Source organism: Meira miltonrushii (genome assembly GCF_003144205.1).
Source record: "Meira miltonrushii strain MCA 3882 unplaced genomic scaffold FA14scaffold_1, whole genome shotgun sequence".
Taxonomy (NCBI): Eukaryota; Fungi; Basidiomycota; class Exobasidiomycetes; order Exobasidiales; family Brachybasidiaceae; genus Meira; species Meira miltonrushii.
Genome location: NW_020289943.1, coordinates 4300371 through 4321191, shown reverse-complemented (window position 1 = coordinate 4321191; position 20821 = coordinate 4300371). Strand labels below are relative to the sequence as shown.

Sequence of the window (20821 nt, the reverse complement as noted above, 5' to 3'; positions counted from 1 at the left end):
TAGACTTTCCCCATATACACATCATGGAGGTACCTTTATTACTGCTTTGTATTTTATTAATCTGGGAAACTTTCCCACCAAAAAGGATCATTTATTTCAGCGTCCTACCCAAAATCGTTGTATTCAAATACGAATCGCATCTTTTAATCATTTCACTCGCGATTGACTGGTCATAAGATCTCATTAGAATAGTGGGTATCAGATGAAGTCAGACGGATCAGAGAATGGTTCTGACCTTTCTCTTGCTCTTTCTCTTGCTTTTGCTCTTGCTTCCTTTGCTCTTTCTCTTGCTCTTAGAATCCGCTCCGGTGATGGTGATTGACTGACAATATTGCGACTCTGAGCAATTTCCGGGTCTGTGGATGGATAGCTATACCTTTCTCTATCTCTTTCTCTTTCTCTTATCACCCATTCCGGCGATGGCAGATTCCTAGTATCACGGCTCGGTCCGATACCTAAGTCTCGAGATTGACGATCAGATAATCCTTGGGAACGATACGAAATTTCTCTACTACTACCACCACCACCACCTTCTTGCTCATAAAAGGATGCATCTTGACTACGTGAACGTTCACCGAGAAAATCTACACCTCTTATCTGTTTTCGCACCTTTCTAGCCCTTTGTTCTATTTTTTCCACAATAGCATTTGCAATGTCATTTGTTTTAGGCAATCCATAGTTATAATAAGCTGGGCGAATAGATTTAATGTATGCCAAAAAGGAAGGTTGCATGACAAGCGAGATCGGTAGTTCACATTGATAAATCATTTCTATGAGTAATCGATCAAGATTCTCCCTTTCTTCTCGTGTGATTGTATCTCTCTGTCTTCCTTCTTCATGTTCTTCTTCTTCATCCGAGAAAGACCTTTGTGTATATTCTTCTTCTGTTTTTGAAATCCAATTCCTGCTCCTTCTTCTATGATTTGTTTCTTCTGCTCTAAATGCCATTTGTTGAGATGCTTGTTTTTGTTGAGTTGCAGCTTGTTTAGTTAATGCATCTTTTTTATCCCTTTGAAGTAATTCTTCTTTTAACCTTTTTGGTGCTTTTGGACATCCGATCATATGATCTATCAATCGTCTTCTATCATTATTTCTCCATTTATCTTTACAAAATGTGCATACCCTCAAAGGTTTTCCTGGTTCACTTTTATCAATATAAAAGTCAAAAATCATATCTTTCTTCTTCATGACTGGTTCGTTGTGGATTGCGGGATATAGTGAATTGTTGTGATGGTGTGAAGTGAGGTTAAGTGAAGTGTTTATTTAACAACACATCTACTTTTCATCACAGCGCGCGCAGCGCATTTGCTGGCTATAATGAACCTATTTCACGCTTTAGGACGTTAATTTAGGTCGAATGTGCAAAATAGCCCGCTTTCGAATTGGGCGCTAGGCACACCCGAAAGGTTGGCTTAGTTTACTCTTACGCGGCAGAAAGGGTATTTTCACAATAGTGCTTCACACGCTCTTATTCGGCACAGTCTGTGAATTAACCACGCCAAACGCGTATTTCCGTCCTAACTTCATAACTAACAAGTATAGAGATACGGACAGTGACAAAGTGCCTTATGCAAGTCTTTCTGCCGCGTAACAAAAATTGTTCTTAACTTTAGGTTTAACCTTTTTAGGTTTTCTTCATTTACCACGATATCCTTCCCCTTGTGATGCCTCGATCAGCATCACCCGAACCCGTTCGAGCGTCTTCATCAAGTCATAGGCATCGAGATGATGATAGAAGCTACAAAGATGATCGTCAGAGGATGAAGGAGAGAGATCATGAAAGCTATTCAAAGCGCCATCGATCAGAATATGACGATAGGTATGAATCTGACAGAAAACATAGACATTCCGATTCAAGGCGAAGAGATGATTATGAAGACGATGAAGAAAGAAGAAGGCGGAGAAAGAGGAGAGAAAGGGAAGAGAAGGACCGAGAGTATGATCGAAAGCATAGAGAGACATCAAGAGAACGCGAAGAACGCAAAAGGCGACACAAGGAAAAGTCTTCGAAAAGGCATCGCAATGGATCCGATGAGGATGATGACAAAAAGGCGGAAAGAAGAGCAAAAGCTGCGGAGACTTTGCTGTACACAACAGAAACGGATGATACCCAGAAGACCGGAAATGAAAATGGGCCAAATGGCTTGCAGTCATTCACATGGGCAAAAAAGGCAGAGAGGGAACGTAAGATGGGCATGACACCCGCCGAAGCTCGAAAGAGAGATGAAGAAAGAAGGCGTGAAGCAGAAGAGGAAATCGCACGCTTGAACCAAAAACGTGCTGAACGTGAAAAAGAACAAGCCATACGCGAAGAGGAGGAATCGCGAATGGCTAGATTAGCAGAAAGTGCAGCAATGGCAGAATGGGTGGCGAAAGAGGATGATTTCTATTTGGAACAATCGAGAAAGCGAGCTGTGATTAGAGTTCGTGAAAACCGTGCAAAACCTATCGACTTACTTGCCATCAATTTGAAATGGATCAACCCTCCATCTGCTCATGATCAACAGTCTCAAGCCAAATCGGATTCATTGCACCCTGCCGAGCAAAACCTATCAATGGAAGAAGACGATGATCAAGATGGCGATCTTGAGATCGATCTGGAAGAGCCCTATCTGCTCTTTGACAATCTTGATTTGGAAGGAACGGAGGAGCTGTATCAGGACATTCAAATGTATCTCAGCTTGGAGAAGAACGATCAAAACCTCGATTTCTGGAGATCGATGATTGTGGTATGTGATGACACTTTGGCAGACTTGCGCGCTGCTGCAGGTCAAAGCACAAACGAGGCCGGCGTTCGATCACGAATTGATCCATCCGTCAAGTCTGAGATGGACAATATGTTATCGAGCAAGTCACAAGCACAATTGTTGGAATTGCAAGAGCAAGTACGAGCTAAGTTGCGAAGTCACGAGCCTATCGACGTTGAATACTGGGAAGGGTTGTTAAAAGCGATCGTTGTTTGGCGTGCTAAAGCTAAGCTGCGTGATCTGCATGAGGTCATCTTGAGCAACCGTTTGGAGCATTTGCGCCAACGACAACGAATTGAAGAAGAACGCAGGACAAGACTTGGACTACCCTCAATTGAAGAAGAAAGGGTTGCGAAAGCTGCAGAAGCTGCTCGTCGTAGAGCTGAACGCGAAGCACAGAAACAATACGATGACGGTAGTGAAGATCTGTTTGCCAAAGAGGCTGCCAAAGCTTTGGAGGAAGACGAAGAAGTTTTCGCCAGTAGAGATGAAGACTTGGCAGCAATCCAAGACTCAAGTACGTCAAATGTGTATTCTTGGGAAGATAAATATAGACCTCGCAAACCACGCTATTTCAACAAAGTGCATACCGGTTTCGAGTGGAACAAATACAATCAAACACATTATGACCATGATAATCCACCTCCAAAACAAGTTCAAGGGTACAAGTTCAACATTTTCTATCCTGATCTCATCGACAAATCTAAACCGCCAACATTCCGAATCGTGAAGGAGAAGGGCAACGATGAAACGTGTCTAATCATATTCGAAGCGGGTCCGCCATACGAAACAATCGCTTTCCGAATCGTGAACAAGCCGTGGAATATGAGCCATCAAAGAGGTTTCAAGGCAGTATTCGAAAGGGGTGTCTTACAATTACACTTTAACTTTCAAAGAATGTTCTATCGCAAATGATTGCAAAGAAGAAATCTCCCACATCTCGCTCGCATCTTGTACTATATACGCTGTATTGTATGAATATCCGCAAATTGCGTCTATTATAACATCTAAATGTACATCATTATCAAACCAAACCAACATTTCGCATATCTTCCAACAACCTACGTTCCTCTGCGGATAAATTGCCCGCCTCTAAATCCGCACTTTGACCATCTGGATGTCCTTCGGGTATATCTAATAAATCTCTTCTCGGTCTGCCAGGAAAGATGATCCAATCTTCGGCTGAATGTGCTCTGCCTTGTCTTCTTGATCTGCTTGCTTCACGTGTATTTCTAAGAGCTTGACGGAGAGTATACAAGAATCCAACAGGTGCATCATCCGTAGTTTCTTCGTTATTTTCATTGCCCGTTGTGGTATTTGATTCATTGTTCCCTTCATTCTCTCGTCTTGCAGCTTCGACCAATTGAGTTCCCCATCTATGAACTCTCCAATAACTGAAAAGCGATGTAAGAAGGATAAACCATCCTAAACCCATCAAAATGAATGCTAACCATTCCGTACTTGCGCTCATACTTTCAGCCGTAGGAAGGGTGACCGTATTTCCATCAGCTGCTAAAGCATCTGCCAATGTACCATTGCTGGCTGTAGCAGTTGCAGTCGCTTCAGTTGCTCGTCGGAATACGAAGTGGATACCACGTGCAAGCAAAGGAGGTGCGCTCTGTTCATCCGTCGTTGATTGCTGCATGCCAGCAGATTCGGACCACCAAGAAACCCTGTTCGATTGTTCAGAAGGAAGCGGTGGATCTGCTCCTGGTCCCATCATATCATCCGGTAAAGTACCGTCCATTATCTGAGCAGCACGAGTACGCAAATAGAAACCGTATTGAACCAACGTAATACCCAAACCGGCACGCGATCCACACCGTGCAGCATGGGTGGTATGCAGGAGGTAGGTGAGCAAGAAACCGATGAACTGGAAGCTCATCGAAACGAGCAAGTTCCATGCAAGACCAAAGAAGTTTCCTAATGGCAATCCTTCGATGATCAAATCTTCCAATGCACCAACATGAGGTCCTCCAGGTGTCCAGCCTGCTCCTCCAGGAGCCAATGGATGAAATCCTCCAGGGCCACCAATGATGGTCGTTTCCCAGTATGGAGGCGCAGCATCAGCAGCTGCTACCTCGTATGCAGGCGGCAAGACATCATCCGCCAAATCGTCATCTTCTCCTCGATCTTCTCCATTCTCTCCGCGCCTTCTTCTTCTTTCGGGTTTGGCATTCAGATTGGCAAACACACCATCTTGACCGATCCCACTTCCCATCACTCGTCTTCTGCTTGCATTAGCCGGATGATCTTCTTCTCCGTGCAAGGATGTATACGTCGCACCAGGGACACGCATTCCAACAAAACGACCGAAGCGTCCGAGTGCATAACGAAAACGAGAGATATTGTTTTGACTTGTGCCTTCACGGCCTAAGCCGTTCACATCTCCATGAGCTTCTTGTTCGACTGGATTGCCCTCCAAAGCTGCGTTTGGTGTTTGCGACTGCAACATACTTGACTGTCTAGAAACGGGTGGTCTGTGAGGTGCAAAGTAGGATGCTTGTTCGAAATCGTATGAGCTCCTTTGCCTTTCATCAGAATCGGAGGGATTTCGATCTGTTCTGTTTGATTGATGGGATCCTTCTGGGATGGTGTGAGCTTGATCAGCATTGACACGCTCTGCTCCCAAAGGATCATTAGACTGCTGTTGTGCGATCGCATCACCTGCATCAAAGAAGACATCACTGTCAGTGGGTGTTAGTGGACGAGGATGTTGAAGAGGCGAAGAGGAATAAAGAGGTGGCGAAGAGGAAGAAGGTCCAGCGCGGGATGCATCATCGATCATGTTTCTATCCACACTTCTGCCATACATTGAAGAATTTTCCTCCTCATCTTCATCATCACTTCCTCCAAAAGCGGCAGCCAATTCGGCCTGACGATCTCTAGCTGTACCTTGTTGTCTACCTTGGGAGGATGAGCCCAACAATGGCCTTGAAGAAGCCCCTGGGAATGGTTGAGTTGGCATATTGTTGGACTTGCAAAAGGTGGCGAAGTGGATTGTATGAAATTGTCCGATAACCTTACTCTATAATCTCATCCAGATCACCCTGAAGGGCTATATCTGTATTGAAAAGAGTGATGACGATGATGATGTCGTCGTTGCAAGGGATGCTAGGGTATACTCAAGGAAAAGGAGATGATGATTAGATTGAAAGGTGTGTGATATATGCTATTTTCAGGAATGGCAAAACGCGCACTTTAACGGCGTATTGTCTGTCTCTTGTTTCTTGGCAATATCGATCCGGCTCATTGCATTATTAAGGCTTATATATGGCTTACAATCAATGCCTTGCTCATTGACCTCATGCTGAGTTTGGGGCTTATGCAGGTAAATAGGAATTCGGGCTGTGTCTCAGTGCTTATGCTTACGCGTCAATATGCAAGTACGCTGCATCCCTAACCCACAATCCCACACGCACTACTGCACGCTCAGAGCTATAATTATTCATCATCCCTTCCAAAGATTATCGTCACGGCAGCTCGTGTCGTAATGGATATTTATTTCATTGTTATAAACGCTGAAGCCACCATGCATCTGTCTAAACATCACCAAATTATAGCACTTTAAGATATGATATCAAAGCAAATCGGCTTATCCTTCTGTAAAATCATTATTGCTTCACTTCCTCATTTGTATGAAAGCGAATAATCTGAACGATAAAGCGTACATAAGGATATCTGGTCATGAAAGTGGTCTACATCCGCCTTTGATAGAGCCAATCAGTATGGTAACAGGGCTACTTAGGGTTAGGATAACTAAGTAGGTTTTCAGCCTGGGATGATCAGTTCTTTTCCCACCATGAACGAGAAGTGATCATATGTGACTTGAAGGAGATTTATGATAATTTAAGTGTAGAAATTGATCTTACACTGTCCATTAAAGATTCATTAGCTCTGTATAGGACGACTGCTTTGAAAGTCCTTTTCAACTAGAATTTTACAGCCTAAACTCTAGCATACTATAATTCGAACTGGTATAGAATTGAGTAGCTGTACTTTTAATACTAACGCCTACTCTATAACCTTATCACTTACAAGGTAGATCTACATTACACAAGGAATCGGCTACACTCTATATGTCTTAAAAAATATAAAGTTAACAAATCATATTTATATAGAAAATATCGACGTTTTTATCGAATAGGTAGAGAGTTTGTATCTTCTGGGTTCTCGATCGAGCCACATAGTTCAAGGACGTCACACTTTGAGATAGTATTTCAGAACGTATCAGATCGATTATACCTTTTTATACGTCACATTATTATAAGAATCATGTCAATTAAAAAAGGCAATCCGAACCCTAAGTGGGTTTTAAATTATTATCTATAAAATTTTGTTTCTTAGAATTCTTCTATAAATAAGTCCTGAGGCGACAGTGATTTCACGAGCTCTATATAGTGCTTTACCGGACTATACAGACAGAATCCCATCTTATAGCAAGCCTATATCATCCTACAACACGAATATATCTCACGATCTCGTCGACTTTCGAGAATGTGATGAAATTCATTACATAAGCAACACGGATATTTTAGTAGCGCGTGCCGAAATTGCAAAAAGTAAGCACTTTCCTGCATCGGTGTTCCTATGCTAGCCTGCTAAAAAAAGACGTAATCCTACGTTTTATAATCCTTATCACGCCACAATTGTATATGAACTCGGCACCTCTGTTTCTTATGATCAATTCCGATATCGGAAGAGGAATATATAATGACCATCAAATTTATCCTCTAATACACCCCATTCTTTTGGTAGAATTTCAATTGTAGACCCTGTAAGCATCTAAGTGAAATGATCTGTAAGCTTTTTGTTGATCGTTTTATGCACAATGTTGATTGCATGCATAGCCGGTCTATAAGCCAGCGAGAGGATAAAAATAGCCGATAGATCATAATAAGGGTTTTAACAAGGCAGGCACACACGCGCGTCTTATCAGCCAGAGGAATGCCACGATTCTGTTAGAAAAACTTTACCCCTTTTTCAGCTTTGATGATTCGAATTATGTGCAAATGGAATCAATTCGGAAGATACCCCTAAACAGCATATCCACTTGTCGTAAAAGGATAGTATTATATTCATAATCATCAGATAAAATATGAAAAATAAAAGATATAAAATATACTTATTTATATATTCCAAAACCATATCAACCAATCATCAACTCAAAAGTGACAATTTGGTCCGGTGACCAAGGCTGTGTAACGAGAGAGCGAAGAGAGTTTGATGATTGGATATAAAATTAGCGTTGAATGCCGTGTCGTAAACTGTTGATGCGCCGTTGATTACGTTTTTGATTTGTTTGAATTCTTCTTTTGCACTTGAGGGAACATAATCAGTCTTTTTCAAATTCCAAAACCCTTTAGTTGCGCGAATTTTTTCCCTTTCTCTTTTCTTTTGTGCTGCTGCTGCTGCTCACTGCCTGCTCACTGCACTCGCCGGCCAAAAGACGCACGTACACACACGCACGCGCTAATAGTGCCTGCCTGCTGCAGTGTTTATTGTCCTGCAAGCACGCCTGGGCGCCGGCGCAATCCATTTTCTCTCAAAAAGTTATTCAAATGGCTATTCCGATCATCATCCTTTTTTCAATCAAGAACAGCAACAACGAGAAGAAATAAGCAAAAGGAAGAAGAGATCGACACTTCCTTGCTTATTCAAAAAAGACAAAAGGTCAACAAGTCGTCCTCTTCCCAAAAAACAGAACGCGGCTCTTTGATCAGCTTCGCCTTCGTTGACTGCAATCAAGTTCGACCGTGTCTCTCGTGAATTGCTCATTGTACATATCACTTCACCTCTCTTGCTCACGACAATCCTTCAAGACAAATAGTGCAACTCGTGGTTTGTCTGAACTCAGAATATCCGAGTGCGGATCACAGGTGGTATCAGTAACGCGAGAAAGGTCGAAGGAAGATTGACATTGCTTTTAATACGCTCAACTATTATACCAATCTCATTCACCGCCACACATATTCATTATGAGCTACCGTCCTCCCGGTCAGGATGGACCCGGCTCCCCCTTTCAACGCCCACCAAGAGACGAAGCGCCGCCATCAATGCGCTCACCGCCTCAACAACAGTATCCTAGATTGTCATCCCCGCCCGCGCCAGCACAAGATAATTATTTTGCCGGCGGAAGTTTCAACGCATATGCAAATCCAACAAGAACGGCCGGAATGCCTTCCGTTTCTTTTCAAGAACCATCAAGGATACCGTTTCAAAGAAATTCCGCTTCCGCAGATACAGTGCAAAAGAAGGATTTCTCACGACGCGATAGTGATGGAACTGGTTCGCCTGGATTTCCCGATATCGAAAGAACAAACAGCGCTTTAGCAGCAACGAACACTCTTCTTTCCGATCCAGAAACAGGTTTCTCAGGTGCAAACTTTAGACGAAAAAAGAGTCTCGTTCGACCAGATCGTGAACGCATGGATCCTTCGCATAGACAATGGTATTATCGCAACCATGCTGCTAATATGGACGCAATTGATGCAAACGGACGCGCAGCAGGTTTCAGCTATATGCCTTCTACCACCGGACATCTTCCACAACATGGTGCAGCACCCTATGGTAGCACATTTGCTGGTATGCAAGGTCCAGGAGGAGGCTTGAGTGGCTTGGGAATGGCACCAGGTCAAGGATTGCCAAGACCTGGTCCACCCAATTTGCCTCCCGGTGGTTTGGGACGACCAGCTCCACCAGGTGCAACCGGTTTACGTCGTGGTAAATCCATATTGGGACGTGATGAAGATCAAATCGAATCTGGCATCAATATTCTCAAACGTGGTGTCAGCTTAAGAAGACGTGCAAGTCAAAAGGATCGCAAAGAAGTTCCACGTGAATTGGACGACGCTCCCCATGCTTCCAAGATTGCACCCGGTCCTGTTGGCCCTTGGATGATTTATTGCTACTGCTTGACAATCTGTTTCCCTTCACCATGTCTCAAGATCGTTGGCCTCAAATCGCCTGAGCAACAGCGTGCTTGGCGTGAGAAGATTGGTATCATGAGCATTGTCGGTGTTTGTATGGCTTTTGTCGGTTTCCTTACTTTCGGTTTCACTAAAGCCGTTTGCAAAACAAGAGAAGTCCGTCTAGCTGCAGGAGATGTGAATGCCGGCTCTTCCATCCTTTACGGTTATCAATACAGCTTTGGAGATTTCTTCCATCCCCAAGTCGGAATTTTCGGCAAGGATACAAAGTTCAACCATACTAACCCGGCTTACTCTCAACCTTGGCTGACGGGAGGAAAAGATATCTCTAATCTCTTCCCTCAAACAAGTCCTAGATGTAACAATTATCTCAAAAACGCAAACGGATCTGCACCTACCAGTTATTTCGCTTGCAACGTATACCTACAATCTGGTCAACTTTCCACAACCAATTCCACATGGTGCCATCCTCCAAGTGTTGTCAATTCGTTTGTCAATAATCCAAAACAAACGGTTGCCAAAGTAGCAGGCCAAATTTCATACAATTGGTCACAAATTGAGGACCCGACAAAGAATTTGGTTGTATGGAAAGGTGCGGTTTTGGACTTAAGTCGACTTTCATCAATCTTGCCAACGATTACTCAAGATCCTCTCTTCAAAACATTATCCAGCTCTCGTAACCCTGATTATGCAGGTCGTGATGTTAGTGCTATGGTGTTACGAACTAGACAAGACGAGCAATTTGACTGTTTAGAGGATGTGGTCCGTGTCGGTTTTATCGATTCTGAAACGATTGGATGTGTTGCTTCAAAGGTAGAATTGTATCTCTCCTTGGTTTTCATTATTGGTGTTGTAGCAATCAAGTTCTTCATGGCAGTCATCTTTGGATGGTTCTTAGGATGGAGATTGGGCAATTACGGCAATGAAACATACGAAGAACGAATGAAACGAGCTGCTGAAATTGAAGATTGGTCAGAAGATATCTATAGACCTGCACCTGCTTCTTATCGCCCTAATGCAAAGAAACATCGTAGCTTTTTGCCTACTACCAGTCGTTTCAGTACAGGATATGCTTTGTCACAAGCAGGAGCTGGTGCAAACGCCAAGCGCGCCGGACCTCGTAGTACAACAGGAGCCCTTTCTGAAAAATCTCGCAGTCCGCAAATGCGTTCCAGTCGATTGGGTGTCGGATCACCACTTGGCAGCCCTCCAGGCTCTCCAAGCTTACGCGGCGTTCGTAGCTCTACATCTTTGGCTCAAGCTGGAAAAGATGTTCAGGCTTATAGCCATAGTTCTCGTCGTTCTTCGTTCAGCAATGATCTTTCGAGTAATGCACATATCGGTGCAATGGGCGCTTGTCCTTTCCCTCTCAATAACGTCGTTCCTCAACCACCTTCGGATTACCAACCATTTAATTTCCCTTTGGCCCATTCCATTTGCATGGTTACAGCTTACAGTGAATCATTTGAAGGTTTACGTACAACTTTGGACAGTCTTGCAACAACTGATTATCCAAACAGTCATAAATTACTTCTCATCATTTGCGATGGTATCGTCAAGGGTGCAGGTTCGGATATGTCAACTCCAGATATTTGTCTTTCCATGATGAAGGAATTCGTCATTCCTCCTGAAGAAGTTGAAGGTAATTCGTACGTGGCAATTGCAGATGGTTACAAACGTCACAATATGGCAAAGGTTTACGCAGGTTTCTATGATTATGATGATGAAACTGTTGAACGAAGCAAGCAACAACGTGTTCCAATGGTCTTGGTAGCAAAATGTGGTTCTCCTTTGGAAGCCGATAGTGCTAAACCAGGTAACAGAGGTAAACGTGATTCGCAAGTTTTGTTGATGGCATTCATGCAAAAAGTTATGTTTGATGAACGTATGACTTTACTCGAGTATGAATTCTTCAATTCAATTTGGCGTGTTACAGGTGTCAGTCCGGATCAATACGAAATCGTTCTCATGGTGGATGCCGATACAAAGGTTTTCCCAGACAGTTTGAGCAGAATGGTTGCTTGCATGGTTGAAGATCCCGAAATTATGGGATTGTGCGGTGAAACAAAGATTGCTAACAAGACAGAAACATGGGTTACGATGATTCAAGTGTTCGAATACTACATTTCCCATCATCAAACCAAGGCATTCGAAGCATGCTTTGGCGGTGTTACATGTTTGCCCGGTTGTTTCAGTTCCTATCGTATCAAAGCACCCAAAGGACCAAACGGTTATTGGGTACCCATCTTGGCAAATCCAGATATCGTGGAACATTACTCCGAAAACGTTGTTGACACATTACACAAAAAGAACTTGCTACTTCTGGGAGAAGATCGTTATTTGACAACATTGATGTTGAAGACGTTCCCCAAACGTAAGATGATGTTCACACCTCAAGCCGTTTGTAAGACAATCGTTCCAGACACATTCCGCGTTCTTTTATCTCAACGTAGAAGATGGATTAATTCAACCGTGCACAATTTGGCAGAATTACTGCTCGTCAATGATTTATGTGGTACATTCTGTTTCTCTATGCGTTTCGTCGTATTTATGGATTTGGTTGGTACTTTGGTGCTTCCTGCAGCTATTGCGTTTACGATTTATGTCGTTGCTTCTTCTATCAAAGGTGATGCCAGACAAAACATGATTCCTTTGATTCTCTTGGGTATCATTTTGGGTTTGCCAGGTCTTTTGATCGTTGTTACTTCAAGGAAACTCAGTTATGTCGGTTGGATGTTTATCTATTTGTGCAGTTTACCAATTTGGAATTTTGCCTTCCCTGCATACGCATTCTGGCATATGGACGATTTCAGTTGGGGTGCTACCCGTCAAATTCAAGGTGACAAAAAGGGCGGAGGTCATGGTGATGCAGAGGGTAAATTTGATCCTACCAATATTATCATGAAACGTTGGGCTGAATTTGAACGTGAACGCAGATTCAAGTCTGGAACGCACTCTCGCGATTCAACGTATGATGTTGTGCACAGAAGTGCAAGTCCTGAACGTAGCGGAAGTACACGTTACAGTGTTGTAAGCTCGGATACCTTCCAATCTCAACCAAGCGGATTGAATGACGCAAGTGGTAGACTACTATCTAATCAAGGTGGATATGATGGATCAGATGTTGGTCATGTCAAATCTGGTTCTCAAGGCGCTCGTGCGAGGTTGGACACCGTTCCATTGCTCGAACTTCCTGCACCTTTAGGACCTGACGCAGGTGGAAAGCCAAGAGTGAATGCAGTTGGAGGAACAACAATGACGCCAGGTAGCATCACTATCCCCAGACCGCGTGATTCAAGTCCTGTGGCAAAGCCTCCATACGATTCTACATCGGCCGCTACTTCTTCTGTTGGATCCCCCATTCATTCTCATGCATCAAGTTCAAATCATGATGCGACGAATAGACTTTTATCAGCATTAGCAGGCAATGGGGGAGGCAATAGTAACAACAACCTCAATTCTCCTGCGGGACTATCACCTGCTGCATCATCTTCGCAACATGGTATCAGTGGAGGCAGTCAACCTAGCTTTGGAAGTGTTGTTTCAGAACAACGTTATCCACATTTGAGCGAAGCAACGTTTGCTCAAGGATTCACTGCTGAGCCTGAAGAAGTATTCTCTTCCGCTGATGGCCATCGTCAACCATCCGGTCAAAATGGTACCCCAAGAGAGCAAAGAGCAAGACAAAATTCTGCTAGCAGAGGATTCTCTTTAGTGGATGATGGACCTGCTGAAGGAGCACGAATGGTGACAAGAGGTGCAAGACGTGCGTCAAGCAACAATGCCGGCAGTCCGGCAAACGGTGGTACTAATCGATTTAGTAGACATCAATGATTCCACGAACAATTATTTCTCATTTCCTACTCTCCCTTGTCAAATAAACTTGCCCAATCATTGACCATTTTCAATTTGGTGCCAGGAAATCACATGCACTCACATCATTATCAAACACGGACGCTTTTTTTTTTCTCAAAAATATTTTCAAGATTCCGTACTAAGCACAAATTGCGAGAATTTACACGAGGTAGCTTTTTTGGTTACCACTTGTTTTTCACGTTCTTTCTCAATACTCTCTCTCTCTCTCTTTTGCAAATCTATATGAACTGTAGTCTCCTTATTCTTGTTCCATTTTTGTTTCTTTTTCTCATATATCTACATGATTCTTTCAAACGGAACTCATACATTTCAGCTCATTCGCGAGACCAGTATAAGATTGTGTGAAGGTAAAGAAGAAATGCTGAAATTGTATTACTCTTTTTTTTGTTTATAAAAATGCTTAGAATACAAAGTGGTGATTATCATCGAAATTTGGATAAGGTCTATTTAGTCGAGAATATGACCTCCCGAAGGATCAATTTGACTAGGAGGTAAAGAAGTGGCTGCATCCATCAATTCTTTCGAAACTGTGGATTCGTCCGCACTGACTGGACTGTCAGGTGCGATTGTCTCTTTTTGTGGTGGTTTATCACGATGTGTATTGACAGCTTCGATTGGTGCTTTGTATCTTCTTTCACGAGTGCCGAAAGCGGCAGGAGTCAATTCCAATAAAGTATGCAACGGAATCTTGATATAAGGTAAATCTTCTTGATTTAATGCATGGAAATAAGCATAAAGAGCACGCAAAATAGCTTGATGACCAATGATCAAAATATTCTCCTGTCTTTCCAATTCCATAATTACCGGTTCCAAACGAACAACAACGTCACGATAACTTTCTCCTCCTCTATAACGATAATTGAATTTATCCTCATCTCGACTTGCATAATCTTCGGGGTAATATTGTTCAATCTCTTCATACGTCATTGCATCGCAGACCCCTGCGTCTAATTCGTCTAAGGACTTCCAGGCCAACTTCGGATAAGGCAAAAATGAAGCCGTTTGCGCTGTTCTTTTCAGCGTACTATGCCAGACTGTCAAAGGTGCATCGCCAACGGCATCCTTGACCAATTGCGGTAAAGCTTTTGCATATTGCCAGCCGCGTTCTGATAAGTCTGAATCTCCTCCAATCTTTCCTTCGACGTTGTACTGAGATTCTCCATGGCGGGAGAAAAAGATATTTCTCGGTGTGATGTGCAGATTCATCAGGTAGAACGCGATTCGACTTTCCAGATATCCATGGATTTGATTCACAGTCACCGCTCGACCCACATCGTAAATCTTGCAATAACTCAGATGTGATTCAGTACCATCTGCATCAACTGATTCATAACCTTCTTCGTAATGTTTGATTCGCTCCAAGAAATCTTTCTTTGCCGTTTCTGGACTCATGTTAGCATAGTCTGGATCTCCACTGCTAACTTTGACGGCCACATTGGCTGCAATCACTGCAGGATCGGTACATATGCTTTCCAAAAAGACCAATTTGAGATCCGGCTCCTTGGCAATGCGTGCTGCGATTGCATCTCTGCGTGCTTTAGAGCTATTGGTAGCGTCATGGATTCCCACATTTCCTCCATTCTTAAGCCAAACAATCAATTGCTCCAAACATTCTTCTGCCATTTGTGTACGCAACTGGTAAGCTTTTGGATTGTGGGGATCAAAGAACTTTGCTGTATGATCTTCTTTTTGTCCTGATTCCTTGAGCTTTGCTTTTGCCAAAGCTCTTCGTAATTGACCTACATTGAACACTTTGACGTCATATTCCAACCAGCGCAGATATCGCATCAATTTGTTGCTCAAATAACTCTTTCCCCGCGCTGGCAACCCCACCATTGCAACGACGATCTTTGCCTGTGAGTAGTCCGGTTTCGCACCTTGTTCGCCGGCATCGATTAGTGGTGATGCAGGGATAGAAGTGGAAGATCGTGACGAGGAGGGATCATGTTGTTGAATGGCCATCGCGACAGCAATCGATGAAAGAGAAGGGTAAAGGGAAAGGGAGAATGATTGTCAGCATGTTTGTTTGATTCATGTTTCAGGCACAAGACTAGTGTATTTGTTCCCCTTCGGAGATTCACGCGCTTTACATGCGGGTGAGCCGGGAGCGGAGGCAAGACCGGAGCTGAAGTACGTAAGCTTCTTTCTTCTAGCCGGTTGAAGCTTTTCTCGAAGAAAGAAGACTCTTCTTATCACTGTTATACTTACCTGTTGCTCCCAAATTTGGTTTAATGTCACTTGTAGCAACCGATACTTCACTCATGTTTGTTGGTGCAGCGATTTCCTCTGCTGGCGTTCCAGGTAAACTACCCTTTTGACTGCCTCCACGACTACCACGAGTGCTTTCGCTTACTTCATTGTACTCTGGACCAGCAGCACGACTTAAACTTGAACTGACCAATTCAGGATGATCACGCAATAAGGCTTGTAAACCTTCTGAGCTACTAGACAAAGCTGAAGAAGCTACTGCCATATCAAATGCATCTTTTTGATGAGTTGTAGGTTGAGGAACTGGCCTTGTTTGAGCGCCATGAGAAAGATGACGAGATTGTTTACCGGAAAGAGGCGGTGCATTTTGAGGTTGTAAAGGCGGTGAAGAGGTGGCCGAATTGATGGATCTTTGTGATGATCGTGAATGCAAGGATGTGGATCTACCAAGGCTAGGTGCTGTGTTGGAATGAGCGGCGGCGGGTGGGATGACACTTGCACCACGCGTGATTCTTTGTGAAGAACTTGTAGGCGTCATACCGGGTAATGTTGGAGTACCTGTTGGTGAGACTGAAGAACTGATGGTAGCATGTGGTAAACGAGAAAAAGGTAACATTGGAGATCGTGTTTGAGAACGAGACTTGTTTTGATTCTCGCTGGCATTGCTGGAGCCAGTGCTATTGCTTGGCGGTGAATTAGCTCTTGACATGATGACTTTTGGGTGATGGAGAAGAATGGGATGATGAAGTCATAAATTGGTATACATTATGATCGCGTCCCCCTTCTGTCAAAACCAAGGGCTAAAAATATTCTCAAGGGAGAAAAGACAGCGTATGTGCACTAATTTGACGCCGCGCACGGGCACAATTGCAATTTCAGCAAAAATCGGAAAACGCCTCAAAGGTATACACACGTTCTAAAAGTGCATTCATGCTCTGATCACCATTACACAAAAAGAGACGTCAACATGTCTTCTAATGGCCAAGCTGCTGCACCAGTAGCACGAGCAGGGGGAGCCGCAGCTGGGACAGGTGATGGAGAAAGGCCTCAAAATGACTGGAAGAAGACAATTCTAAGATCCGTTCTATTGTACTTTGCCATGTCGGCAGTCACTGGTCCAAATGGTTTGATCGCTTGGTACAGAGGTAAAACTGCAAGCCAACAACAGCCAGACATTCAGACAGGTGATGGAGCTTCTACTCAGATACCTTCAGATGGTAATATCCAAACGCCTTTTGGAAGTCAGATACCATCACCACCACAACCCTTGACAAAATTCTTACCTGGAACAACTTCTCAGGCTTTGTTCGATCCCAACTTTCCGCTAGACTTTTACATCTTTATCACAGCAGGTGATGCACCTTCTCATGATGATTTGACATCACAACAATCTCGCTTGGTGCCAGGAGGCAAAGGAGGTCGGGAAGGAAGCATACTGCAATTCGAGGACAAACAATTCGCCGACTTATTGACTCCCATCAGCACGGACCCAAGTCAGACATGGCACCCAAAGACTAAATCCGACAATATACTTGGCGCTTTGAGATGGAACAATGTTCTTTTGAACGATAGCAAGTTGCAACGTGAAGCAGATTTGACGATCAGCGTTCCGAGTGTTGTTCAATCGCAAAATGGAAGCATTTGGGCAGATATCCTTGCAGTTCCGTCTGGCAAGTCGCTAGTCGAATCAAAGAGAATGCACAGCCGGAAGCTTTTGACCCGGCTATTTCCCGAGAAAAAGGAAAGACAAGAGAAGAAATTATTTGATAAATCGAGCTCTGATTCATCGGCTGGTATCTCGATTCCTTTTCTGGACAAGGAGCCAGCCAAAGTGATTTCATGGTGGCACGGAAATCTCACCTTGGCTGTCGTTGAGCAGCCACATGGTACAGGCTTGCCATTGAGCAATATGCCACCACCTCTCTTACAGCATTTGCACGTCTTGGAGGATGAGGAAGGAAACATTGTGACACCGGCAGAGAAAGCGGCCTTCAATTATCCAGTCGTTTTCCCGAATGATTTCTGGCATTTACGTGAGCATATGCACCCGATCAATTCTACCCATGAGACGTTGCCGTTGCATGTCTCTCTCTACATGACATCCTTTTTCAAGTTTCAGATGTTGGCTGCCATGTCAGATTCATTCGACAAGCAAGCAGGTATGGCTGCCAACGAGATGGATTTGATCAAGTTGACACTTTTGGAGAACAGCCCGTGGTACCTAGGTTTGACTTTCGTTGTCAGTATCTTGCATAGCTTGTTCGAGTTTTTGGCGTTCAGTTCCGATGTCTCACATTGGCGCAAGAAGGACAACATGACTGGAGTCTCATTGGGTTCGATCATGACCAATGTGATCGTTCAACTCATCATCTTACTCTACCTTTTGGATCAATCGCAAGATACATCATGGATGATTCTGGCTTCGCAAGCTGTCGGTATTGTGATCGAAGCATGGAAATTGACGAAAGCTGTGACGGTGACAGTATTACCACGCAAAAAGGGAGAAGGAAAGTCTTATTTGCAATGGGTACCTTATCGGTTGGACATTCGTGATAGACACGTTTTGAGCGAAGAAGAAAAGAAGACACAAGAGTTTGACAAACTTGCCTTCCGTTTGGTAGCAATGGTAGCTGTACCTCTGTTGGGCGCATACACCATTTATTCTGCCCTATATCAAACACACAAAGGATGGTGGAGTTTCGTGATCGGAACGTTGTGTTCGTTTGTTTATGCTTTCGGTTTCGTTTCTTTAATTCCACAATTGATTGTGAATTATAAGCTTAAATCAACGGCAGGAATGAATTCAAAAACGTTTGTTTACAAGATTTTAGGAACTTTTGTTGATGATTTATTTGCATTTGCAATTCGTCAACCATGGTTACATCGATTAGCATGTTTCCGTGATGATATCGTTTTTATGATTTTCCTATATCAAAGATGGATTTATGGCGTTGATCCTACCCGTGTTAACGAATTTGGGCAAGTATTGGAATCCAAAGAAGCAACAAAGGAAGGTCAAACTGTCCAAAAAGGAAAGGTTCATCCTGAGGGGGATCAAGTCAAGGCAGATACCAAAAAGACACAGTAGATTCAAGAACTGCCTTTAATGTGTACGTCTATAATTATAATTAAGAAATAGAACAGAATATTCATAAATAGAATCGAATAGAGTAAAGAAACACGTGTGCTCATTGTCTCTCTTTTGATGATCATGTGATCTTCACAACACCGCGTGTTGTGTGTTTGTCATCACCTGTTGATCTTTTAGCCTTTTGCGATGTCTCTGATTACGATTAAGACCCAATGCGTTTTATGCTTTACGCTAAGCTTACTCATTATGATATATATCATCCAACGTATCATTCTCGTTGCCATTAGCGTAAACTGTGGAACGCAAATGCGTATTTGATCGTGCGAAAGCGTACTAAGATTTTCTGCATTGTACGCGCCTGGATTTTGACTAGCGTATTTTATCGGCATTTTTTTATTGATGGCTACCAAAAGATGAAGCTAATGCACTTCTTACGATAATTTCCGCTTCATTCGTTAAAGCACATTATCTCATGTTAAACCCATCTGACGAGATATATACCAGATAAATGAAATTGTAAACTCACCAATTTGTTCAACGGCATTCGAATAAATACGCTAAAGAACAAACTTTTACACCAGTAAAATCATCCGAACAGATTGACGTCCTTCTTTTACGCCATAAACATGCAGGACGACGTATGATCAGATCTCCAAATTGATCAAAAAGCACAAGAGAAGTTGAAACTTTACGCTAGGATAACATGTATTTTTTATCACAGGCAAAGTGACCATGTTTTCGATCAGCTGTCATTCATTTATGCGGAGAAGTGGTAGAAAGATTCTGGGAAAGCAAATAATCATAAGCGAAGCTTGAACAAATTTGTTCCTGCTTGCTGTTTTGTTTTACGGTTAAAGTGCTCCTTTTACCGCATGCAGAATGTGAGAGAAATGATCAGATCTTTCGATTTTAGAACAGTCTTTGGTATAATTTTGCATATGACTCTCTCCTAACGGTGTTCAGCTCGGTGAATTGATCGAAGGCTTTCCGTTCAAATCATGCTGAACACATGCGTTCGATCATTACATCACCTTTTTCCAGATGAATTCCGAGGTATTGTTCTATGATGCCAGAGTATCTGCATACATACGATAAACATCCAACTTTAGACCGAAACAGGTTTGACTGCTTTGATGCTGATTGACAGCACAGTTTAAGCGAATCAAATCAAAATTGAAACAAGATCCTCGTTTCATTGTTTACATTGGCAACAGGTATATAAGTATCATCTTTTTCGGAAAGTATACAATCTTTCCTTACTACCTCTCCATCATCTTCCAACGTTTGTGCGTGTGTTGTCCCCCCTTCCACTTCCTTACCTTCTTTTAATCATATATACCAAAATGCGTCTTTCTGTCGGACTCATCACTTTGGCTTTGGCCTACTCAACATACGCTTCCCCAATCGGAAGACGTCAAACCGTTCAAGAAATCGGAAACGGAGCTAAGGGAGTTGCAGATGTTTCGGGCGTTACTGCAGCTAACAACGCAATTGATGCTTACGCACAAGGATCCGTGAAGGAATTCGAAAACTCAAGTGGATTAACACAAGTAGCCACCTCTGCCGGTTTGGAAGGTACCGGTATCCCAGTAACAAAGCGAGATGATGTTACTGGACAATTTTCTGGTGTAGCATCTGCTTTGAACCAAATCGCACAAGCAATTAATGTGGGAAACGTAGACGGAGCAAACACAAAGCGAGATGATGTTACTGGACAAGCCGCTGCTTCAGGCTCTGCTTTGAACGGTTTATTGCAAAGCGTGAACATTGGCAACACAGATGGTTCATCATCACCTTTGCCATTGCCATTCAAGCGAGATGAAATCACTAGTCAATTGTCCGGTGCAGCATCTGCTCTCAACCAACTGGGTCAAAATATCAATGTGGGAAATGTACAAGGATCAAACACGAAGCGAGATGATTACACGGCTCAATTCCAAGCAGCACTTTCTGCTTTGAACCAAATCGCA

General features: G+C 43.2%; 7 protein-coding genes across 7 annotated transcripts in view; 4 read left to right on the top strand and 3 right to left on the bottom strand.

Moving 5' to 3' along the window:
- Window positions 1–46: 46 nt before the first annotated feature.
- On the bottom strand, window positions 47–1236 carry FA14DRAFT_159946 (uncharacterized protein). The gene has a single exon (XM_025498462.1). The coding sequence runs from the start codon at window positions 1186–1188 to the stop codon at window positions 199–201; it is 990 nt and encodes a 329-aa protein (XP_025358636.1). The 5' UTR covers window positions 1189–1236; the 3' UTR covers window positions 47–198.
- A 407-nt stretch (window positions 1237–1643) lies between these two features.
- On the top strand, window positions 1644–4096 carry FA14DRAFT_159945 (uncharacterized protein). The gene has a single exon (XM_025498461.1). It carries the CDS (start codon window positions 1665–1667, stop codon window positions 3660–3662), a length of 1998 nt encoding a protein of 665 aa, XP_025358635.1. The 5' UTR covers window positions 1644–1664; the 3' UTR covers window positions 3663–4096.
- FA14DRAFT_159944 (uncharacterized protein) lies at window positions 3687–5974 on the bottom strand. Its single transcript, XM_025498460.1, has one exon. The coding sequence runs from the start codon at window positions 5713–5715 to the stop codon at window positions 3772–3774; it is 1944 nt and encodes a 647-aa protein (XP_025358634.1). The 5' UTR covers window positions 5716–5974; the 3' UTR covers window positions 3687–3771.
- Window positions 5975–9052: 3078 nt separating this feature from the next.
- On the top strand, window positions 9053–13471 carry FA14DRAFT_105722 (uncharacterized protein; the record flags this gene model as incomplete). The annotated part of the gene is made up of 1 exon (XM_025495753.1): window positions 9053–13471. A coding segment is annotated over one exon (4419 nt), but the record flags the coding sequence as incomplete, so codon positions are not given.
- A 377-nt stretch (window positions 13472–13848) lies between these two features.
- Window positions 13849–16498, bottom strand: FA14DRAFT_159942 (bifunctional 6-phosphofructo-2-kinase/fructose-2,6-bisphosphate 2-phosphatase). Its single transcript, XM_025498459.1, has 2 exons — window positions 15761–16498; window positions 13849–15429 (listed from the first exon to the last, which is right to left on the bottom strand). The coding sequence occupies exons 1-2, from the start codon at window positions 16467–16469 to the stop codon at window positions 14000–14002; spliced, it is 2139 nt and encodes a 712-aa protein (XP_025358632.1). The 5' UTR covers window positions 16470–16498; the 3' UTR covers window positions 13849–13999.
- Window positions 16499–16760: 262 nt separating this feature from the next.
- FA14DRAFT_106268 (cleft lip and palate transmembrane 1) lies at window positions 16761–18761 on the top strand (the record flags this gene model as incomplete). Its single annotated transcript, XM_025495776.1, has 1 exon — window positions 16761–18761. A coding segment is annotated over one exon (2001 nt), but the record flags the coding sequence as incomplete, so codon positions are not given.
- A 1433-nt stretch (window positions 18762–20194) lies between these two features.
- The window catches only part of FA14DRAFT_183792 (uncharacterized protein), a gene marked incomplete at its 5' end in the record, with an annotated part of 2983 nt that continues 2356 nt past the window's right edge, over window positions 20195–20821 (top strand). The window contains one exon of the mRNA XM_025501343.1: window positions 20195–20743. Coding sequence (XP_025358630.1) covers window positions 20195–20743 — 549 coding nt within the window. The remainder of the gene's footprint in view (window positions 20744–20821) is intronic.